At 54.5% G+C, this 21,423-nt stretch overlaps 1 protein-coding gene across 1 annotated transcript; it reads right to left on the bottom strand.

Annotated features, from left to right (window-relative positions):
- Positions 1-154: 154 nt before the first annotated feature.
- setd1a (SET domain containing 1A, histone lysine methyltransferase) lies at positions 155-20,442 on the bottom strand. Its single transcript, XM_066723231.1, has 21 exons — positions 20,143-20,442; positions 17,929-18,075; positions 17,624-17,722; positions 17,219-17,489; positions 16,682-16,806; positions 16,184-16,431; positions 13,832-15,995; positions 12,633-13,679; positions 10,900-11,067; positions 10,718-10,805; positions 10,388-10,548; positions 10,089-10,134; positions 9,690-9,951; positions 9,455-9,570; positions 6,992-8,709; positions 6,402-6,828; positions 6,008-6,180; positions 5,775-5,885; positions 5,159-5,278; positions 3,551-3,688; positions 155-3,391 (listed from the first exon to the last, which is right to left on the bottom strand). Exons 2-21 carry the CDS (start codon positions 18,064-18,066, stop codon positions 3,218-3,220), a joined length of 7,794 nt encoding a protein of 2,597 aa, XP_066579328.1. The 5' UTR covers positions 18,067-18,075; positions 20,143-20,442; the 3' UTR covers positions 155-3,217.
- Between the last annotated feature and the right edge of the window lie 981 nt (positions 20,443-21,423).

Genomic DNA, 21,423 nt, shown 5'->3' on the forward strand with positions numbered 1-21,423 from the left:
TCTGTGTACACTATCTCCCCTCCTCCCCACCCAGGCTGTGCGTGCGCTAAATCGACCGCATCACCTCTGACACCACGTCCACAAAGTGTACACTCTCAGAGCATGGTGAGAGAAAGACCAGACACATGCGCGCGCACACGCAAAACACTTGTTCTTCCTTTTTTTAAAAAATATTTTAATGCACCATTAATAAAGGGTTGAACGCATTAATACAAGAGAAAAAAAAAAAGAAACCAAAAAAAAAAAAAAATCAAATAAAATTAAAACCAAAAATAATAAAACAATGGGAACGTATGTACACTTTCTGAAGTAGGAAAAAACAGAATGTATTTACAAAGCGATTTCGCCACATCTACAATATGTACAGTTGTATTTTAACTTTTTTCTGTACTGAAAAGCTCCTGTAGTAACTTGAAATATCTTACACTGCTTTTAATTCGGGGGGGTGGGGGGTGGAGGGAGGGATTGCAAAAAAGTTTCAGATTGATGTACTGCCAGACACACCTATACACACCGATACACTTTCAAGGAATTGATGAATAAATGAATGACTGACTAATTAACTAACATGGTACAAAGGAACAGTTTCAACAGAGGCTGTACTGACTGGAAAGTTGATACACAGAGCGGGGGCCCATTGTCCCTGTTAAGGCTCGTTTCGGGTGTTTTCACACAGACCTAACAGTGTGACTGCCGGCGGAAGTGGGTGACACACACGCACGCACACACACACACACGCACGCACGCACACACACACACACGCACGCACGCACACACGCACGCACGCACGCACAACACAGTCACACAAGGGGAAGACAAATATAGAATGAGGGAGCAAAACAAAAAGTGTCAAAACGACTGATTTCCTCATGTCATTTCCCCCATTTAAATAAGTGGCTGTGGTGAAAATGCTTTAACCCACTAAAAAACAAAAAACAAAACAAAAAACTGACAGATAGGGGTGTGGGAGGAGGAAGAGGAGGAGAGGGGGATCCCCCCTTCATCCCCCGTGAACCCTGAAGACAGACAGCTGCCCGAGATCCCCTCCAAGAGAGCATACGGGACGGATTTCGACAGACGGTCACCCCAGATCCCCTCTCAAGAGCCGTGCTCAGAGATGCACATCACCGGAGAGAGAGGAGAGGAGAGGAGGGAGGTATATTGAAAGGAAGAAAGGGTGAGAGAGAGAGAGAGAGAGACAGATGGGGGCAGCGGAACCGTTTGCAATTTTTCAGTCACATAACTGAACAGAAGCCAAGCAGTCTGGGAACTGAACCGCCCCTTCCCGAGCACCATTGTCAACATGCAGAGGCCAACGGAGTGACGGGACAGACGGAGACAGGGATGAGCAGAGTAATACGGCGTGGCGGGGATGACTAGGAAGGTAAACAGAGTCCCATGACTGCGGGGAACAGGAGCGCTGTCCCCAAAGTGCAAGGGAGAGAGAGCGATCTGTTCCTCATCTGTTCAGGCGTTAATTCTCCTCCCATTTGTCCGTCTGTTCTTTGTTTCTTGTCGTCCAAACCTAACAAGGGGCGTCCTGTCTCCCATTTCACAGCTGCGTGCCTCAGATAATTGTATTTGTTTATTGGTGTCACACTCTGACGCACAGGCCCACTAACTGACCCAAACACTGTCCCGCTGCTCCACTAACTGACCTACACACCCTGACTGACAGACACATGCCCACTTACACCGTCTGACCGAGAGCAACCCTGCATAAATGATATGGAGTAACCGAGACGGGAAAAACTCAATGACCGGTCTGTGCTAGGAGCAGGATACATCCACAGTCCTCTCTGTCTGTCTCTCAGTGACTCAGATGTCTGGCCTCGACTGGAACATGATACCATAAAGGACTGTCTAGCTATCCGTCTGTCCGTCTGCATTCCCATCACAGCCCGTGCTGCACTTTGGTAAACTAAACTGTACTGGAGATGTATTCTAGCCACAAACAAGAAGGCAGCCAAGCCACAGCAGACTAAATCCGTTTGATACAGCGCCCCCTCTCTACTGCTGCCCCCAAGTGGGCAAACAAAGGTACTACTACCTAACTTCCTAGGTGTGGAGGGAAGACGGGTAAAAAACATTTTCTTGGTTTATGTTTTAGTTTTAAGAGCTTAAAAACGGATTAACGACATGCAGAGCAGTAACGTCAATCAATCAAGGAGTCGGTTAAGTTCGCGCTCGTGAAGCATCTGGCCGCAATTCGTACTCAAGTGCAAGGGCTCCCTCCCTCATCCGGTTTGGCTACATCTCTGGAAACGTCCCCAGGCCTTTACGCAGGGCTCTGGGTTCAGCTCTCTGTGGAAACACGTTCTGCCAGGGAAATCTGGGGCTTTGAAAAAACACATTCTGCGCGTAATCTGGGGCGGCTGCATCTTCGGTCACTCTTAAAAGCGCTTTAAAAAAGGGAATGTAAGGCAGTTTATTTATAAAGTAATGATAATAATAATAATAATAATAGTACAGTGGTCTCTCAATATTCACACCCCAGCTGTATGTATACAATGGCTCCAGTAAGCAGGTGTGAAGCGGAGCCACTGCATGAATATACAAACGCACATACACACAAAACACACTCTCTCACACACACAAACACACAGCGTCACTGCAGGCACCACACAAAAGGGAGGGATTTAAAAACGGTGCGCAAGTAAAAATTAAAACCCAAAGAAGAAAAGCTCAACAGAGGAAGTCAGTAGATGAGACGGGACTGTCTGGAGATGCCGTGTGCGATTGTGCGCGATTAAATCAGTATTTGGGGACCCAGTTTGTGGGCCCAGCTTAAAACTTAATTATCTGCCTCAACATCTAGCAGCGGTTCATTCCTGCCGAGGCGAAGGATTATAAACTGAGGATTTTTTTTTAGTTTTTTGTATATTTTTTTTAGTTTTTGTTTGTTTTTTAAAGTGGTTTGTTTTGTTTTTGTCATTTCGGCCCAAGTTTCAATACAGGAAACGGGCTTATTAAATCGGATATAAAAATGAAAAAATACGACGCGAGTGAACAGGGTGGGGGTTATATTGAGGAATGCAACGTGGAGCTGTATGCAGGGGGGGTTGTTGGAGTGGAGCAGGAGGTTCTGGCAGTACTTGGGGTGGGGGGGGGTGTCTGAGCTGTACTGTGTGGGGTACAGTGTGAGTCTTGTCTCGTCTTGTCTGTGAAGACGGGGGCGGGGGGCGTTCCGTGTGCGCGGGGGTCGGGTCCGGCTGCTCTAGTTGAGAGTGCCTCGGCAGTTCTCGGTCCCGCACAAACAGGGGATTTTGTTCTCCTCGATGGGGAACTTGTAGTCGTAGGTGATCTCCTCATTCACGCCGATGGGCTGCTTGGAGTAGATCACGATCTTCTTCTGCGACTCCAGCGTGATGACCTTGGCATAGCAGTTGGGCTGGAGAGAGAGAGAGAATAGAAGACAAGGGGTAGAGAGAGAGAGAGAGAGAGAGGGACAGTAAGTTAACTTCACAGTCAGCCCCTAGGGGTGCAGGACAAAGCGTGCTAGGCATCGGCCCCCAACGTGCCTCCCAGTCTGCAGCGGCCCGTGACTCACCGTGCAGCAGTGGTTGATGAAGCGGGCCAGGTTGCCACACTTGGTGGCGTCGATGATGGTGTCGTGGTCGACCCGGAACAGGTAGCTGCTGCCGATGCCCTCCTGCGCGTAGCGCTTCTCCCGCATGTCCGCCACCACCTGACAGAACACACAGCCCGTCACACACACAAATCACTGAACACTAGGGGAGGGTATCGGCAAGTACCTTGAGATATGATATCATGTTACAATTCAATACGTCACGATTCATCCCAACATTACAATTGAATAGCGATACTTACTGGAGTCCTATTGAAAACCTCAAATATATTAGGCTATATACTTCAAAAGGATAAACTTGAGCTAATTCCCTTAAAAAAATATATATATAACTACATAACTAACAGACAGCGACCTTTTAACAACATTTTTCACTCAGACGCAGGAGGACATGTTGACAGCACTGTTGCTAGTGGGGTACTGGTACATCCTGCAACTTTAGAGAAATTAACACTTAAAACTACAGATAACTGCAAAGGTTTAGGACCGTTGTGAACAAGTTATTACAATGAACTACTAAGACAATATTGTCCATACACACAGGTACATGCATGCATTACTCTAAATCACAAGTACAGTAGTTGTGACAAAAGCCTTAAATTATAGATCAGCTGTAGGCCCTTTTGCTTCTGGTAGCAGATAGTCAAATAGTCAGAAACCAGTAGGAAAATATTGTATTTAAAGCAAACATCAACTCAATCACTCTTGGTTACAGTACAGAATAATGTCCTGTTTCAACGTGAATGCCGCTTCTCAGTAATGCAAAACAGAAAGAACACTGTCTACTAAAAATAGCATACACCATTCTCTCTATTGTTTTCATTTCACTGTCATATCTATCTAGTCACATGTCCTCCAGTATACCGATGAATTTCGCTAGCTCACACCATAGGAAAGAAAGTATAGGTTAATAATGAGTTATAACGAAAACCGTTCAAACTACTCTATTGTCAATGAAAATAAAGTGTTACACTTTTACATATACATCACAACCAACAACAGATCGATCTGTCTAACTGTCTATATATCCTGCAGTCTGTGTAAATATGTCATGTGTTGACAGTTATTATTTTCATTTTAAGAATTTTTTTTTTTTTTGTGGACAGTGTTCAATATACAGTACTTGTAATAGGATAACATACACCGGTCTCATCAATACGTCTGGATAACTGTTCTTTTCATTAAATTAGAACCCCATTACATTAATTTATTTACTTATTTAACTCCACAGAGGAAACGTTATTACTGGAGAGAAAACGTGTGTGTACATAAACACACGAGCCTAGTGATCCGTCAGTCTGTTTCAGTCAACCAGAAACATTTACGAAAATGGTTGTATTTTCCGTTCGCTGGTTTTGATTTTGTTACATCTTGAAAACAAGAATTTATTTCTGCTGGAAGTTGTGATTCACACAGGTTGTCATTGGGCTCAGAATTCAGTATCGATAAAAAAAGTGAAAAATATAATCGTGATTCTACATTTATTTAACTAATACGATCACAAAAACTTCTCTTGGTAGGATCTCTGGGCATGAATTTAAGTGACTGGGAAACAGGACGTGGTCCCACCTGGCGGATGTTCTGGCCCACATACTCGATGACCATCTCGTCTGCGGCGATGGGCTCCATGGCAAACAGCCCCCACTCGTGGATCCGGCTGCGGCCGAACCTCAGCTTCTTCTTCCGGAACTGAGAGAGAGAGAACGCAATTAAAAAACAGGAGACTGGCAGAGCAAGAGAGAATCCCTCAGTATACACAGACAACCAACGTTGGGGAATCTACTTTCAAACAGTAGATAGCTAAAGCTACACACTTATTCTGAGAAAAGTAGCTAGCTACCCTCTTAGCCACTTTGGGGGGGGTATACATATTTAACTTTTTAAAACATACATAGGCATCAAAATGAAAAATCAAATGCAAAACAACCGCAACAACTAAAACACATCCATATCTGAGGACGCTGTCTAACAAAATGTACGAAACGAGAAGTTGTCAAATGTGGAAGATCTTTAAGATCTATAGTTCCTTATCTCACAACTTCGGCTGAAGTGTCATCATAACAAGTTGTGGTGTAAGAGAGAAAGAGGTGTTCATACAACACAGACACTGACACTCTCAGACTGGACTCTATACTGCTTCAACACTGCCCCCCATGCCACAGAGCGAGTCTCCCCACTGTCCCACCTTGAGCTGGTTGAGCTTGAGCAGGTCGCTGTCCATCACAGCCTGGGTCCCTATAGCGCTGAGCAGCCTCCTCTGCTCCGAGCGTCTCTCTGACAGCACACGGTTAGTGCCCTGAGAGAGAGAGAGAGGGGTGAGCTTGCTTGACAGGAGCCAGTCTGGTGCCCCTAATCCACCTCTATCGACTCTTTCCCCCGATTTATTTGGCAACCCCCTCCTCCTCCTGTCCTCAGTACCTGGCCGTCGTACTCCAGCTCGTGGGCGGTGACAGGGTAGATGTTCAGATAGACATCCTTCTCCTTCTTGCTGATGGAGTAGTAGCCCTCGCTGCGCGCGCAGCCCGTCTTATGCTCCCGTAGCTGGCCATCCTGGGACTTCTTCTTTCGGCGCGGGTTTGGGATGTTGGTGAGTGAGAGGGAGTCAAGGACAGACAACCGGTGCTTGAGACGGACAGACAGACAGACAGACTGACCAACTGTAGGCTGTGGAGACGTGTACACATCTGAGAGAGAGAGCGTGTGTGTGTGTGGGAGAGAAAGCGTGTGCTTGACGTTGCCAGTGGGTAAGGGGTATCAGCATATAACAATGGTGTCCCCCAGCGCAGCCCGGCCCGGCCGCAGTAAAGGATATTGGTGTGGTGGACCCAGTGCGTGTCGTTCAGCCAGTCGGTGCTGTGGTCCTCCTGCAGCAGCCGCTCGTAGGTCATCTTGAGGAAGCGCATGTCCTCCACGTCCAGGCCAGAGTTCCAGATGTCGTACAGTATGGTCATCTGCTCGAACTCGCTGCGCTGGTCGTAGTGGAGGGGGGCTCGGGGGTGCGCTGTGCGGGGAGCTGGGCAGGAGTCCAGGGGCTCCTGGGAGTGAGGTGCCGGAAGGCTCTGCTGCAAGAAGAGACGCTCGCTCTTCCGCAGCTCCTCCACGCCCTCCCGCTCCCTCCGTCGGTCCCGGTCCACCACCCCCTCCTCCGCTTCGTCCTCCTCCGAGTTCATCACCTGCCCGGGCTCCAGGTCCTCGACGTCCACCTCTTCCTCCTGCTGCTGCTGCTGCTGCTGCAGTTCCTGCGGGGAAGGAGGGAGAGAAAGAGACGAGGGGAGGGACAGGAGGGAGAAGGGAGAAAGAGGGAGTGAGAAGAAGAACTCAAGTTGAACTGTAACAACCATCAACAGGACAGTGGGCCCCCCAGGGCCACGGGATAAGAAACAGATTTAACACCATCCTCACCTCTGCCAGCTTCCTCTTCTTCATCTTCTTGCTCATCCTCTCTTTCGGCTTCTTCTTCTGCTGCTGCTCCACTTGCTCCTGCTTCTCTTTCCTCCGCTTCTTGCGGCCACGGCTCTTCCCCTTCTCGGCCTCGACTCCCTCCTCTCCCTTGGCCTTGGCCCCTCTCTTCTTGCCCGGGGAGGTCCCGACGACAGGGGGGGTAACAGCAGCGGTGGCATGCACTCGTGTCGCCCCGGCGTCCGCATCCCCGAGCTCGCCTAGCACCCCCACCCCGGCCACGGAGGTCAGGGGCGGGTAGAGCTCTGACTGCTCCCCCTTGGCGTGGCCGGCCGGGGGCAGGGCCTCCCCGATCACCTCCTCGGGGGCCTCCAGCACCCCGGAGATGGAGTGGTGGTTGATGTCTGGTGGGAGCAGGATGTGGATGTCCTGTTTGGAGGGTTTTTTCTGCGTCTGCGGGGAGAGGGGCAGCGCTGGTGGAAGGGCCAGGGGTTTGGAGTAGTTGTGCTCCAGCCACACGGACAGCCCTTCCGGGTGGACACTGGGAGCGGGCGGAGGAGGAGGAGCGGGAGGGGAGAGCGGGAGGGGCGAGGAAAGGTGTTCGGGGGCGAAGGGCGGAGCATGACTCAGCTCGGCCTGCTGCTGCTGCTGCTCCTCGGCCTCGTCCGACGTCTCCGTCTCCTCCGAGTCGGGGGCCTCGGGCTCCAGCTTGAGCGCCACGTCGGCCAGAACAGAGAGGTCGGGGGGCAGGCGGGAAGCTGTCGGAAGTGTCGGCCCGGCGGAGGCGGAGGTGTGAGCCAGCTGCAGGAGACTGGAGACCCCCAGCTGCTCCCTCAGCCTCAGCTTGTGCTCCCCCTGTGCCTCCTCTGGCGGCCACTCGTCTGCAGGGTGGTGGTGGTGAGGCGGGGGCGGAGGAGTGGCCGGGGCGGAGAGGCTGACTGTGCGCGGCCGGCCCCGGGGTCTCCCACGCGCAGAGGTGGGCGGTGGTGTCGGGGAGGCGAGCGGCTCCTCTACGGGGGCCTTGACCAGGGAGGCGTGGTCCAGCGGGAGGTTGAGCACCGTGCGGCAGATGGGGGCGGTGGGGGGTGGGGCCTTGGCCAGGGGGTCCTTGCCGCCTCGCCGGGAGGGGGATTTGCTCTGGGTGGGGGGCGGGGTGGACGGGGAGGGAGGGGCGGCGGCGGCAGGGGCAGGTTTCTTCGGGTCGTCGACGCGCAGGGAGCGCACGGGAGGGGGGATGGTGAGGACAGAGCTGTGGGGAGGGGTCTGGCGGAGGGAGGGCGCCGCCGCCTCGCCAAGCTTGGTTGAGAAGGGCAGCAGGAGGGGGGAGGGGCGGTCCGGCTTGGATGGGGGTGCTGCCGCCGTGGGCGTCGTCACCGGTGTGGGCGGCGTCATGGTGGCGGCAGTCAGGATGGACTCGGGGGGTTGGGCCCGGACTGGGGAGAGGAGGAGCGAGGAGGAGGACGGGGAGGAGGCAGGGGGAGTGGGGGAGAGCGGGGGCGGGAGGAGGAGGAAGGAGGGAGGGGGCTGCGGCGCCGGGGGGGCGTCGGGGCGCTTACTCTCCTCCTCGGTGGAGAAGGAGACGGTCTTGCGGCGTTTCTTGAGGGGGGGTAGCAGCAGCACCGGGGAGGGGTCCTCTCGGCGGACGGGGGCGGACGGGGAGGGCGTCACGGGGGGGGTGCGCAGCTGGTCGGTCGCTTCCGGTTTCGGGTCTTCGGTTTTCACTGAGAGGAGGAGGAGGAAAAAAAGAGAGAAAGTGGTTTGCATCAGTTTGTGTAGCTCTCTAGCTCTAGCTCTCAGACTGTCTCCTATCAAATAGGCTCTATGCACGTCCACTTCCACTTTTTAATTGACCAGCTCAACAACTTCCTGTGTAGCACCGGAAGCGACTGCGGTCAGTAAAAGGGCAGGTGAAAATGACTTCTACACCCGTTGCCTACAAGAGAGGGTATCGGGGAACGATCATATATAAGAGCGTCCGTACTCTCTCCGAGATTATTTATGAGGTTATTTCTAACGTATTGCAAGGTTGTGACGCGGAAGCCCTTTTCTCTTCCTGAATCTAACAATGTATTTCTCGTTCTTCTGAAACTATTGTGATTGAACTTTGAAAACGCTGGCAGGAGCTGAAGGCTCGATCAAATCCTCCTTCTGAAAGGGGCGACTGCAGACCCTAGTATGAGTATGTTGAACCCCTCACACCGAAAATGTCCTATCCACTTTTTGCGAGTGTCTTCCACAGTAGGTAAAGTATGAAAGCTCAACACGGCGTTGAACTAGCGGAAGCCTCACACAACGGGACACAGCCGCACCACTGCCCTCACCATGTAGACTACTTCATTTTCTGGAACTCACGATGACTCACTATGAGGGTAATTCTGTCTCTCAATGACTACTCTATTCATAGGCTAGGATGAGTAACTGACAAACACAGACACACACTGACTGACCCCATGACCCCTGGCTCACCTGTTTTGACCTCCGTGGCGTGGGCCGTGTCCAGTGGCGTCGAGGCCCCCATAACCTTTGGCCCTTCCTGCGTGGCACTGGTGGCCAGTGCCGGTTGAAGGAGTCGCACTCTGGCACTGTAGGAACATTAAACAAAAATGTATAAACAAACGGTGAACGTTTAATTGATAATCAACTCATTGAGAGAACTAGTTGGAGAGAAGGGCCAGGTGCATAGGGTCGGATGGGCCCTTACCTGTCCCTCTCCCGCACTTTGTCCTCCGCCTCCAGCACCGAGCTGTCCATGGTGGACTCGTCCATGGTGTCCACCGTCTCCTCTCCTTCGCTCTCCGCTACCTCCGCCCTCAAGCCCCCCATCTCCTCCTCTTCGTCTTCCTCGTCAGAGGAGGAGGAAGAGGAAGAGGAGGAGGAGGAGGCTGAGCTGCTGTCAGAGTCCGAGGAGGAGGCGCTCTCGTCATCGGAGTCCGCCTTTGAGGAGGCGTCGCTCACCGCCTCGTCTGGGGAGAGATAGAGAGGGTGGGGGGGGGGGGTGACTACTGGATACAGCTGACTGGACATGGCTGTACATTAACACAGGGTCACTCTGCACCACTTGATACCAGGGCAATAATAAAAACACAAAATCTCAGGGTACCTTCTGATTCGTCCTCCTTGTCACTGTCTTCGTCTTCATCGTCCTCCTGCGGGGACAGAGACGCACCACCTTTTTAGCACGGAGAAGTGGACCGTGTTTGGATGGAGCTGGGTGTGCAGTTGGTACACACTATGGGCATGTGTGTGTGGTGAAAATGCAGTGTGCGCAGTAAGTCATACACCTAGCGTATGCAGCATGTGGGCCATGAGTAAGGCAGTGCTGTCCATGTGTTATTCACCAGACCGTGTAGGCTATGTGTGGCTAGTAGAACGTGTGTGTCTGAGAGCGCGCAGGTGTACCTTGTCTGAGGAGGAGCCGTCGGAGGTCTCCTCGCCCTCGCTGTCCAGGTCGAAGGGCTTGCGCCTCTTGAGCCGGGCACCCCTGCGGCCCCCCTCACCCTCCCCGGCCGGCCCTGGCTCCACGCGGCCCGGGACGCCTGCAGCCTTTTGCCGGTAAGAGTCTGAGAGGGAGAGAGAGTTCATACACTGAATGACTACTTACTACAAAACTGGGAAAACAACCTAGGTAAAAGATTAAACAGCGGTAAATCACAGAAGAAATGTCTACCAACAGGATCTCATAAATGGATTCCATAAAAAAGTCCAGTCTTGCAAAACACGGCCTCTCACCATCGTCATCCTCGTCGGCAGGGGTCGAAGGTCGCGGCCTCTTCAGGTCGCTGGCTTCAGAGAGCTCTAACGGCTCTTTCCTCTTCACCTGGGAATCGACACACACGGCATTAACACACACACAGATAGAACAGGGCCCCAGTGGCCCCTCCCCTGGCCCCTCTCCCTCTCTTCATCAGTACCTTGAATGAGGGCAGCCTGAGCGCCCCCCGCAGCGAGAAGCCCTCCAGGCCGCCGCTCTTGGCCCAGTCCACCAGGGACAGCAGGGCGGGCTCCCGGGGCCGGCACAGTGGCTTCTCCTCCTTCTTCTCCTCCTCACGCACCACCGCCTTCACCACCGTCTGGAATGGCTGAGGGGAAGAGAGAGGGGGGCGGAACAGATTATTTAAGTTCACACACAAACAACAACCAACCCTGCAGTGCAGCTTGGTGCAGTGTACAGCTGACTTATACTGCACTATGCCATACAGCACTTGCCTCACTTATTTCAATAATACATTGAGAACTGAAATGTAAGGAATCAGCACAACACTCCTTCCACTTTTAAAAGCAATCACTTTTTAATTCTGACCGGAATTGCAGAATTGCACACTTTATACACTTAAGCATACTCCCTGGCTTCAGAAATCCAATGCACAACTACAGAACATGAAAGTACGTTACCACCACTGTGTTTTAACCAATCACAGACTACTCTCTAGGACAGCTATCCAGCATACATATCGTTCGCTGAACATTCCGTCTGAGGGCTGTCAACCACAATATGTCAAACTGACCTTTGACCTGGGTAAATAAACAGCAATACGGTGGCACACTTAAAGCTCGGGTCTGCAATCCTGAGAGGCCAGCAGTTAGCAGCTTGTTCTGAAAGCACAGAGCCGCCCTCGCTTCAGAGCATCTCCAAAGCCACGCCCCCTCTATCACACATGCGCACACACACAGTCTCAGCGCCAGGAGGAGAGACGTGTGGGTGGCATCGATCGCAACGCTTTCAGATTACCGCATGTCTCATTCACAGGTTAGACATTATAATAATAATAACGAACGTGAACATCTTATTTATGGTTATTATGTTGTTAAAAATAGCAGCTGCGGCTCGCCTTCCATTCTCACGCTCGCTCCGCACAGCGTCAAGGTTCCCGCGCTGATGACGTGCGATTGTCTGCGCGAACCAGTTGCGCGGCGGTATGCAAATATAGATTGACAGACAGGAAGGACAACCTATCATTACATTCGGACCGAATGCAATGATTGGACGATCCTTTTTTAGTCCTGTCCCTTCCACAGAAGATTAAATATATATATTTACATTTAGACCACTTAACGTATTGATTGCTATCAGGATGTGAAGAGACTTTCAACCAGTATAACAAAAAATGTGTCTGGAAAGTGTTACTTGACCTGGAAAGTTGACAAAGAAACTTGAACCATTGGGATATGCGTGCTTTGTTGACAATACCAGTACAATCAAAATTAAACCTTTGATCTGGGTAAAACGTCTAGCACCTTGTTGTTTTTGATTACAGATAACCTTTAAATGCTAACAGTTTCTTTAATTAGTGCTTCACCACAAAATAAAACTTGTCAATGTGAATATACACAATTATAAGATTATAATTCTATGGAAAACAGACATTTTCATTTCTCACTCTGGCGGTCAACCTCTAAATTAGACAAGATCGGTTTAGGAGGCTGTGTTATCAAGGCTCTCTTTCTGTTTTAGAACAATGCACGTTTTAACGGGTTAATAAATTAATTAACTGTCCCAATCGGGCCTGTGGTGCTACAGAACAAACTACAATTTCTACTGGGCCGAACCCTGTATACAGTACTGCACTGCACTACACCACCCCGAACTATTCAGTACTATAAGGTATGGCACTGAGCCGCACAGCACCATGGGGCCGGTCCCTACCTTGGCCTTGCGCTCCTTGCGCTCCCACCACTCGTCGAAGGTGCCGAAGGCGATGTTCTCGATCATCTTGCGGTTCAGGTCCCTCTGCATGATGTTCTTCATCTCCTGGATGAGGGCAGACAGCACCAGGTCCACCGTGCCCTCGTGGGGGTGCCTCTGGGTGGCGGGGGGCGGCAGGGCGCTGTAGCTGGGGTAGGAGGAGGTGGGCGAGGTGGTGGTGGGCGAGAGGGGCCCGTAGGCCGGGTGAGGGTGGTAGGGGGTGGTCGGGGGGTACTGCGGGGGAAGGCAGTGCTGCCAGGAGTGCGAGTGGGAGTGGGGGTGGGGAGGAGGCAGGGAGTGGGGGTGTGGGGGCTCGGGGTAGCCGTACTGGAGCTGGTGGAGGGGCGGTGGCGGGGCGTAGCGGTGGTCCTGGTCGAAGTGGGCGCCCTCTTGCTCCAGGTAAGGGTGGTGCGCGGAGTGGGAGTGGGGGTGGGCGTGGGGTGGTGGGGGCAGGCTGTGTAGGTGGGCGTGGGGGTGGGGGTAGCCGGCGGCCGCGTAGTCGGCGGCAGGGTCATGGATCTCCGCCCCCCCGCCGCCGTTGCTGGCCCCCCCGCTGCCATGGACGCCCAGCCGCATCTGGTGCAGCCGGCTGAGCATGTGCGTCTGCATCTGGAAGGACATGGGCGCCCCGCCGGTGTACTGGTTCATCAGCTCCACGGAACTGGCATAGTCGTACAGCTGCTGCTGGTGCGAGGGTGGGGGCGGGTAGTCGTGGAGGTCCAGATGGGGCAGGGGAGGGGGCAGGCCGGGCGGGGGGGGAGGCGGGGGCTGGAGGCTGAAGCCGGGGGGCGGCGGGGGCATGTGGGGCGGGTAGGAGGGCAGGGGAGGGGGCAGGACGGAGCCGAAGTGCTGCTGTTGCTGTGCGGCCTCGGAGACGGGGGGCGTGGCCGAGCCCGAGGGGTCGGAGTGCTGGGGAGTGTGCTGGGGGTTGTCCACCGATGAGGAGGGCGGGGGGTCCTCTTCCTCTTCCGAGATCTCCATGTCTTCGCCGGAGGACTGCGGAGAGGACTGAGAGGGGGAGAGGGAGGTGGTTAGTACAGGCACGCTGACTGGCATGGGATGGGGGGCAGAGATAACAGGTGAGGAAAAGACCAAGGTAGAGAGGAAGATAGACAGACAGAAGGTTTGGCAGCGAACAACACAGGACACAAACCCCTCACCTGGCCCTGGCCGTTGTGCGTTGGGGGGCTGCTGGTGCTCTGACTCTGTCGTCGGGGGTCGCTGGGGCCGGAGCGGAGGGGCTGGCCCAGCTCGTGGCCCCCGCACAAAGAGTCGGGGAGAGGGGCGCCGGAGAGATCTGAGGGACGGGGGTAGAGGGAAGAGGAGGAGGAGGAGGAGGCGGTGGTGGCGGCGACTGCTGGGCTCTTCCGGCCTCCTTCCGGTCCCCCGCCCCCTACCTCCTTCCGGCCCGGTGCCCCTCTCCTCCTCCGGCTGTCCCTCTCTCTCTCCCTCTCCCCCCGCCGGTGCCGGCCCGCCTCCGAATCGCCCTCTCTGCTGCTGCTGCTGCTGCTCCCTCCTCCACCGCCGCCTCTGGCACGTCCCGGCTGCTCTCTCCTTCTCCTCCTGTCCCTCTCCCGGTCCTCCTCCCCCTCTCTCCTCTTCTGCTTCTCCTCTTGTCCCTCTTCAATGAGCTGCTGCTGGGAGGGCGGGGCAGGGAGCGGCACCCTCTGCTCCGGCCCTTCCTCTTCCTCGTCGTCACAGGTGAGGAAGGAGAACTTGTTTTTCTGCTCCTTCAGTAGCATTTCAATGCGGGAGTCCAGACTACTGCTGTGGTAGACAAACGGCAGGCTCTCGTTGGTGGAGTCCGGCTCCGGAGAGGAGGTGCGCTGGAGGGGTGGCGAGGAGGACGATGGAGAGGCTGGGAGACGGTGGGCGGAGGCAGGCGGAGGAGACGAGGTGGAGGAGGAGGGGACAGCGGCCGGGTGGGGGGGCGGGGAGAAGGCGGCGGCAGGGGCGGCAGCAGAGGAGGAGGAGGAAGGGCAGTGGTCTGGAGGAGGGGGAGAGTGAGGAATGGAGCGGCCGTGGGACAGAGACGGGGCCACCCAGTCTTCGGAGGCCGCCGAGTCCAAGGGAGGGGGCGGGGAGCTCCCGTCTTTGGGGAAGTAGCCGTCGGGGAGGAGGGAGCTGCTGGGGGTGCCATAGCTCTCCGCGACTGCGGCCGTGATGACTGAGGCGGGCGGGAGCGGAGGCGGCGGGGGCGGTGGGGCCAGGACGCGGTAATCCTGGTCTCCGCCACCGCCAGACCCTTGCGGGGGGCGGAACACCTGCTCCAGCCGGGAGGAAAGAGGGAGTGAGGGATCTGAGGAAGAGGAGGAGGACAGCGGCAGGGGAGGGGGAGGCGGGAGGGGGTGGTCCTTGCCAGCGTAGGGGTAGGAGGAGAGGGAGTGGGCGGGGTGGGGGGAGACGTTGCTGGAGGAGGAGGAAGAGGGGTAGGTCGGGGGCTGGGGGGTGGAGGGGGAGGCCAGGGCCACCGAGCTGGAGGCGGTGCCGCCACTGCCGCCTCCGCCTCCTCCCCCTCCGCCCCCTGCCTGCGAGAAGCTGTTTGAATATTCCCCGTCCCGGTCCCTGCTGCCCCTCCTCCGGCTGCTGCCACCGTGGTGGTTGTGCGAGTGGTGGTGGTTGCGGTGTCTTTGGTGGTGGTGGTAGCTGCTGGGCTCCCCTGAGCGGTGCCCAGAGCCAGAGCTTCCCGCCCGGTAGCCCCGGTCCTCCCTGCGCTCCGAGTGGTGGTGGTGGTGGTGATGGGAGGAGGAGGAGGAGTGGTAGGAGGAAGAGGATTTGGAGGTGCTGCCACCGGTGCTGTTGTCCTGGTGATGGTGGGGGTACCCAGAGCGGCCCTCCGAGGACCTGCGGGTGCTGACCGGTGCCCCGCCCCCGTACCGCCCCGCCTCCCGGGCCCCCTCCGCCAGCGCCGAGGAGGAGTGAGAGGAGGAGGAGGAAGAAGAGGAGGAAGGGGTGGAGGAGGAGGGAACCCCCGGGGGCTCGTACTGGGAGGCGTGGTGCTGGGGGTGTGGGCCAACACCCCCCGTGTTTCCGTACCCGGCGGCGTACAGGGACTCCCCGGGCCCCCGGTACGGAGAGGGGTAGGGGGGCATCTGTCTACGGGAGTAGGGGGAGTCCGGAGGGCAGAGCTGCTGCTGCTGCTGCTGCTGCTGCTGGGGCAGAGGAGGCAGCGGGGGCGGCCCTGGGTAGGCCTCATCGTGGTAGCGGGTGGGCTTGAAGGCCCCTGAGGAGGACGAGACAGAGGAGGAGGAGCAGGAAGAGGAAGGCAGGAGGTCTGGGGCATAGATGGGCCCTCCACCCACATTGTAGCCTGCAGCGGTTTGCCTGGGAGAGGAGGAGACGGAGGAGAGAGGGAGGTGAAATTAATTAAGATGTGTGGCTCATTTGGGCAATGCAACTCAGTGTTTCTCAGCCCTGGCCTTGAAGGAGCTCTTAATTTAACTTAACTGAATGTTCTTAGCTCTTAAAACGGGAGGCAGACACTTTGGGGACACCCTGACAGCCATACTGACCTGGTGGAGTAGGCCGAGTCCTGGGAGAAGGGTGTGCCAGACCGGGGGGTGTAAGGGGTGCCTCCGCCCTGCGAGGATGCAGAGGAGCCGGGGGTGTAGGGCCCCCCCAGAGAGGAGGAGGGCGTGTCTATGCGCTGGTCGCTGGCAAAGCCAGTGTCCACAGAGCAGGGCGTGTTGCTGCCCCCTGGGGTGAGGGGGAGCGGGCCCCCCAGGGTGTCACTGGACACCCGCCTCCGAGCCTCTGATACCTGGGAGAGTGGTGGAGAAGAGAGAGGGGAGAGAGAAACAGATTGTTAAATCCCACACACACACACCTCAACAACCAAACACACTCCTTCCCTCCCTCTCCCCATCCCACATCCCTTCACAAACACTCATCACTGCCCCAACCCTGCCTCTCCATAGACCTTGCAGTTTCTCTTAACCCCTTCCCTCTTCTCAGTCCCACTTCCTTCTTCTCCCTCTTACCCCTCTCCCTCAGCCCACTCTCTCTCTCACCGTGTCAGGGTGTGCGAGCGGGGGGGGCAGGAACCTCTCGGACAGAGCCTTGCCCCCCGTGGGCACAGTCTGGGGGGTGTAGGAGCCGCTCACAATCAGGTCGTAGTATTTCATTCTCTGTTGCCCTGTAGCACAGAGAGATACCGACGGCGTCACACACTCACAGAGAGACACAGAGACACTGAAGGCATCTCGCACGCGAACACACGAGAACACACACACAAACCACACACCGCGCTCTGTCAAAACACCCATCTACCAATATTCAGTGTGCAGTCCGTATTCCTAGAAGCACCCAATATTCAAGATAATGTACAGTTTCTCTGTAACACACCCATCTGTATGTGTGCATGTATGTATGTAGACCATGTACATTCCACTACCCAGGGAACCTCTACCTGTTATCTATGCATGTGTCCGTGTACGTATCAGCGTGTGTGCGTGTATACAGTGTCCAGTCAGAAACCACTCCACATGCCTCTAACTATGGGTACTGTGTGTGTGTGTGTGTGTGTGTGTGCAAGGGCAGGCAGGCACCTCTGATGTCCAGCTGCGCGTGGACGATGTTGCCCATGACGGAGGTGTTGTGCAGATGCTTGACGGTCTCCTTGGCACCGCGGGTGCTGGTGAAGAGCACCTTGGCCAGGCCCAGGTGCTTGCGTGTCTTGGGGTGGAAGAGGATCTCCATCTCCTCCACCTCACCAAACTTTGCGCACATCTCGGCAAGGAAGGGCTCGCGAATGTTGTCGTTGAGCCGAGCGAACGTCACCTCCTTCAAGGGGATGGGACCCACGTAGAACTCGTCCAGCTGGGGGACAGGGGGGAGAATGAGGTCATCGGGCAAGCACAGGCACTTTTCATGAAGGTAAATCTTGGGGAGAGGAAGAGACGGGGGGGGAGAACAAGGGGGAGAGAGGAGAGCAGAAAGCAAGGAAGACTGACCTTGAACTTGGGCACTGGCAGGGACAGCTCTCTGTGTTTAGACCAGATCCTCCGAGGCCGAGGGTCCCGCACCTCTCCCAAAGGAGGGAACCCTGAGTCCTGGGACACCAACACAGACTGTCAGTGGTACGCACTCACACACTCTCACTGAAATACTGTCGCCGAGACACACACACCATCGCTGAGAGAGAGACACACACACCGTCACCAAGACACACAGTGTCATTGAGACACATGCGTCGTCACTGAAATCCACCATGCACAGACACACAGTTGTGTAGCCGGGGGGAGCATTGAATACTGACCGGCACGCTGAAGTGCACCCCATCATATCTGTAGATCTTCTGGGTGACCCTCCGCAGGGCAGGGTCGACCACCAGCTTGTAGCTTCTCCACTGGACACTTAGGGCTCTCTGTGCGTCTGCCCCACTGTCTGGATCCATACTCACTCACTGAGGGAGAGACGGGAAGAGACGGGGCTTAAACCACAGGGATGCCAGACTACAGCATTCCTCATCTGGACCCGCCTGACACCACGCCGGCCAAAGCGTGTAATACCTCCCAGACATGCAACTGGCCGGAGAATCCTCAGAAAGGCACTTCCTCCGTGGTCTTCTTGTACAGGGGCAGACAGTTGTCATGAACCCTGCCGCGCTCCCTTCCCCGAGCTGCATTAAAGACCGGAGCGTCCGAGAAGGAACCACCGCGCTTGGGTGTTGCAAGAATACCACACACCCCATAATAGCTGTTCTGTCAAATCACGTAAACCACAACAGATGAGGAGATCTGCTACATTACCTGATATTATTATTATCATGATCTAACAATAATCTAATAACAACAACAACAACAACAACAACAACAAAATAAGAGCTTCCCAATCCACTTCTGAGAGAGCTAATAATGAAGACGATTATTAACAGGACTAAACTGTACAGTTTGACAGTTATTATTCCTAATTTTGATCCGATCCTGTTGTCTACTACAATCTCTGCTTCGGCATCAATAATCAATCTATAAACTGAGACAATATAGCGCAGGACATTTTTTCTCCTCTCTGCCACTCTGGAAAACATACGATCCGTGCCACTGTTTCACAACTGCTAGTTGGCTGTAAGTGACCTTGGACCAAAATGATGAGTTATGGTTATTGCTATGCTTGTGATTTTTGTTATTAGTACAACATTATTATTATCGCTATCGCCATTAAAACTATAGAATGGAATTCGGGATTCTGACAGCAAGGTAAACAAACGCACGCCTGCGCACAGCAGACCACAGCGCCGGCGGCCGACAGACACGCCGCCCCCCGGTCGCTCCCTCCGTGCATTCGCGGGGAGACCTGCACTTTCACACCGACTCAATAACTGATGATATACAAACGCACATCGGCACAGAAAGGCACACACCCGCCGATGTGCAGCGAGGAAGGGCGCTTACACATGCAGTGCGTGTTTGTTTTGGTGTGCAGCGCTTCTGGTGATTGTTACCGTGTGTTTTCTGGTGTGCAAATGTGTTTACAAAGCGTGTTTTATGGTCTTGATCACGTTGTACGTGGTGCATGAATTCCGACGTGCGAGTATACAGCCTGGCAGGTTGTATAGATCTTTTAAAGTGATCCACACCGTGGAAAAGTGAAATGATGTCACCTTATTGGGCCAATTAAGCAATAACTTGTTAAATGACACATTTGGGAAGTTGGAGGCAAGACACGCCAGCTGCTCCGCCACCGGAGGCATGCACCTCTAACTTGGATCAACTGATCTAACTGGATCAACACTTGCAAACATGCGGGAGTAAAACAGAAAACCATTTTCTTACAAGCGCAGAAACAGGGTTAGTGACAGTGCGGTTTGCATGCCCGTCCAGGTGTTCAGAAACAAACTCCGCACGCCAGCGCCTAGTGTAAGTGATTTCGCTTCACGGCACATAAATTGCGTTGAAAATCGCGCAATGATCCGATTTAATAAAGTTGTCGATTCGCTTTGACGTTGTTCACAGCCCGCCGCCTCTCCCACCGCCAGCCGCGGGTCGCAGCTGAAACTGAACTTGAGCGCCTATCCTGCCCACCTGCGCTCCGACGGACGACTTGCGGGCGCACAGCACACACAGCGGAAACAGTCTGGCAAGTTACACTGCACCGCGGGGTGCGGAGACGAGCAGCAGCAGCCCCGCGTCTCGGTCACCCACCTCTCCCGATACCAACCCCTCCCTCCGCCGCCTCCCCGGCTCGCCGCGTCTGGCTGGCCGCTGCCTGCGCCCCCGCGGCCGGGCTCCCTTGAAACTACCAAGCCGCCGCTCTAGCGTAGGCCTCGGCCGAACGGGAGGGAAACATAGCGCCGTCTCCTGCAAATATCGCCTCCCCCTCCCCGGCTAGCCACCTCATCTCGGTCGCCGAGGGTAGCGCTCGTCTTCCGACCCCCGAAGACCCCGATGGCGAGTGGAAATGGGGGTCGGCGGGTTGTTTTTTACTGCGGAATAGGAGGGAAATAAATCGCGAACGGCGGCCGCGTACTGACCTGAGCACCTCGCCTGCTCTCCATCAGTCACTGCGAATCACATCCGAGTTACCGCAGCCGCACTTTCCACACAGCCAGCCCGCCGCCCGCCGCTCACAGCCCCGCAGGCGTGCGTGCAGAGGTGGGGGTAAAATCGTCTTAAAACGGTATAAAAAAATAAAACCCGTGCTGGCCTTGTTTTTCTACCCGGGCCCGCTCCTCTTCTCCGGGCGTTTACTGGCTGATTCTGAGGGGATGCCGATTGTCAATAACAAAAAAACTCCACCATGTTTCTCCCTCCCCGCTTCCATCCGTGCGAGCCGTGGTGGCGAATCTGCCGACGCCGAGCGCCAGGTTACGGTTTGCAGTCGGAGCTGCGCACAACAGACCAGCTCCCCCCCAAACAAACAACAGAAGATCTAGCCTGTCGATCTGCATTCGCCGATTCGCAAGCGCCGAGAAAGCGCAAGTCGGTTATTGTGGTGGACGTTGTGTTGGTTGTGACGGCAGCGGTGGACGTAGGCGTTTAGTTTGTGAAGGTGTTATTTTTCCAACCCGTGTTTTCGTGTGTGGGTGGTGTTGTGTTCGCGTCAGTGCTTTTTTGACTTGTCTGGCGAATCGGCCGCCGGTAATGTGTGGCTTAATGTTGTTCTGTACGGCGTGATCAGGCAGAGCCAGCGCAGGACCCGTATGTAGACTGCGTATTTGCTTTTTACCAGCTGCACGGGAGGGACGATGGTTTCGCTGCTGCTGAATTGTGAGCAGCTGGGGGGGAAAAAGCGAAATGCAAAATAATGCAAAAGAAGTTACAAGTGCAATTGGTTTGAAATCGTGACAAGGTTGTGGGTGCAGTGTTTGGAGTCCTTACAGATAGAAATACAACTCGATTGCCTGCATATTCAAATAAATCAATTGCACGACCGCGAATGCTGCTGTCTGTATTCTAGCGTGTGTGTGCATTTTATAGCCACTGATTACAGTAGCAATTAGCAAAAACAAAACCAATTCGCGTTGGCACAGGCTCATTCTGATCCACCTCGATGTTATAGTACCAATCGCCGTCTTCAGTATTGTCATTTGTTAGTTTTAGTAGTTGAGCAGTAACGCGACTAATACACACGTGTTTTGAAGGTTTTTTTTGGCGATACGTTGCATGCAATACATACATGTTGATTACAATCCCCGGTTTATCAGGTGTCTTTTCCGGGGTTTGTTCGCCACGGATTCAAGTGGATAACTCAGTATAGCGCTGAAAACATGTTGAAGCAGCAGGTGTATATGCTATAAAAAAGAAGAAATAAA

The sequence above is a fragment of the Amia ocellicauda genome, chromosome 14 (genome assembly GCF_036373705.1).
Source record: "Amia ocellicauda isolate fAmiCal2 chromosome 14, fAmiCal2.hap1, whole genome shotgun sequence".
Taxonomy (NCBI): Eukaryota; Metazoa; Chordata; class Actinopteri; order Amiiformes; family Amiidae; genus Amia; species Amia ocellicauda.

Bases quoted from the DNA above. Each gene is read 5' to 3' on its own strand.
- setd1a (XM_066723231.1), bottom strand. From the start codon at position 18,066: ATGGATCCAGACAGTGGGGCAGACGCACAGAGAGCCCTAAGTGTCCAG. The intron at 16,807-17,218 runs GTGCCTGCCTGC...TCTGTGCTACAG, and splicing joins CGCGCAGCTGGACATCAGAG to GGCAACAGAGAATGAAATAC. The intron at 5,886-6,007 runs GTACTGAGGACA...TCTCTCTCTCAG, and splicing joins AGCTGGAGTACGACGGCCAG to GGCACTAACCGTGTGCTGTC.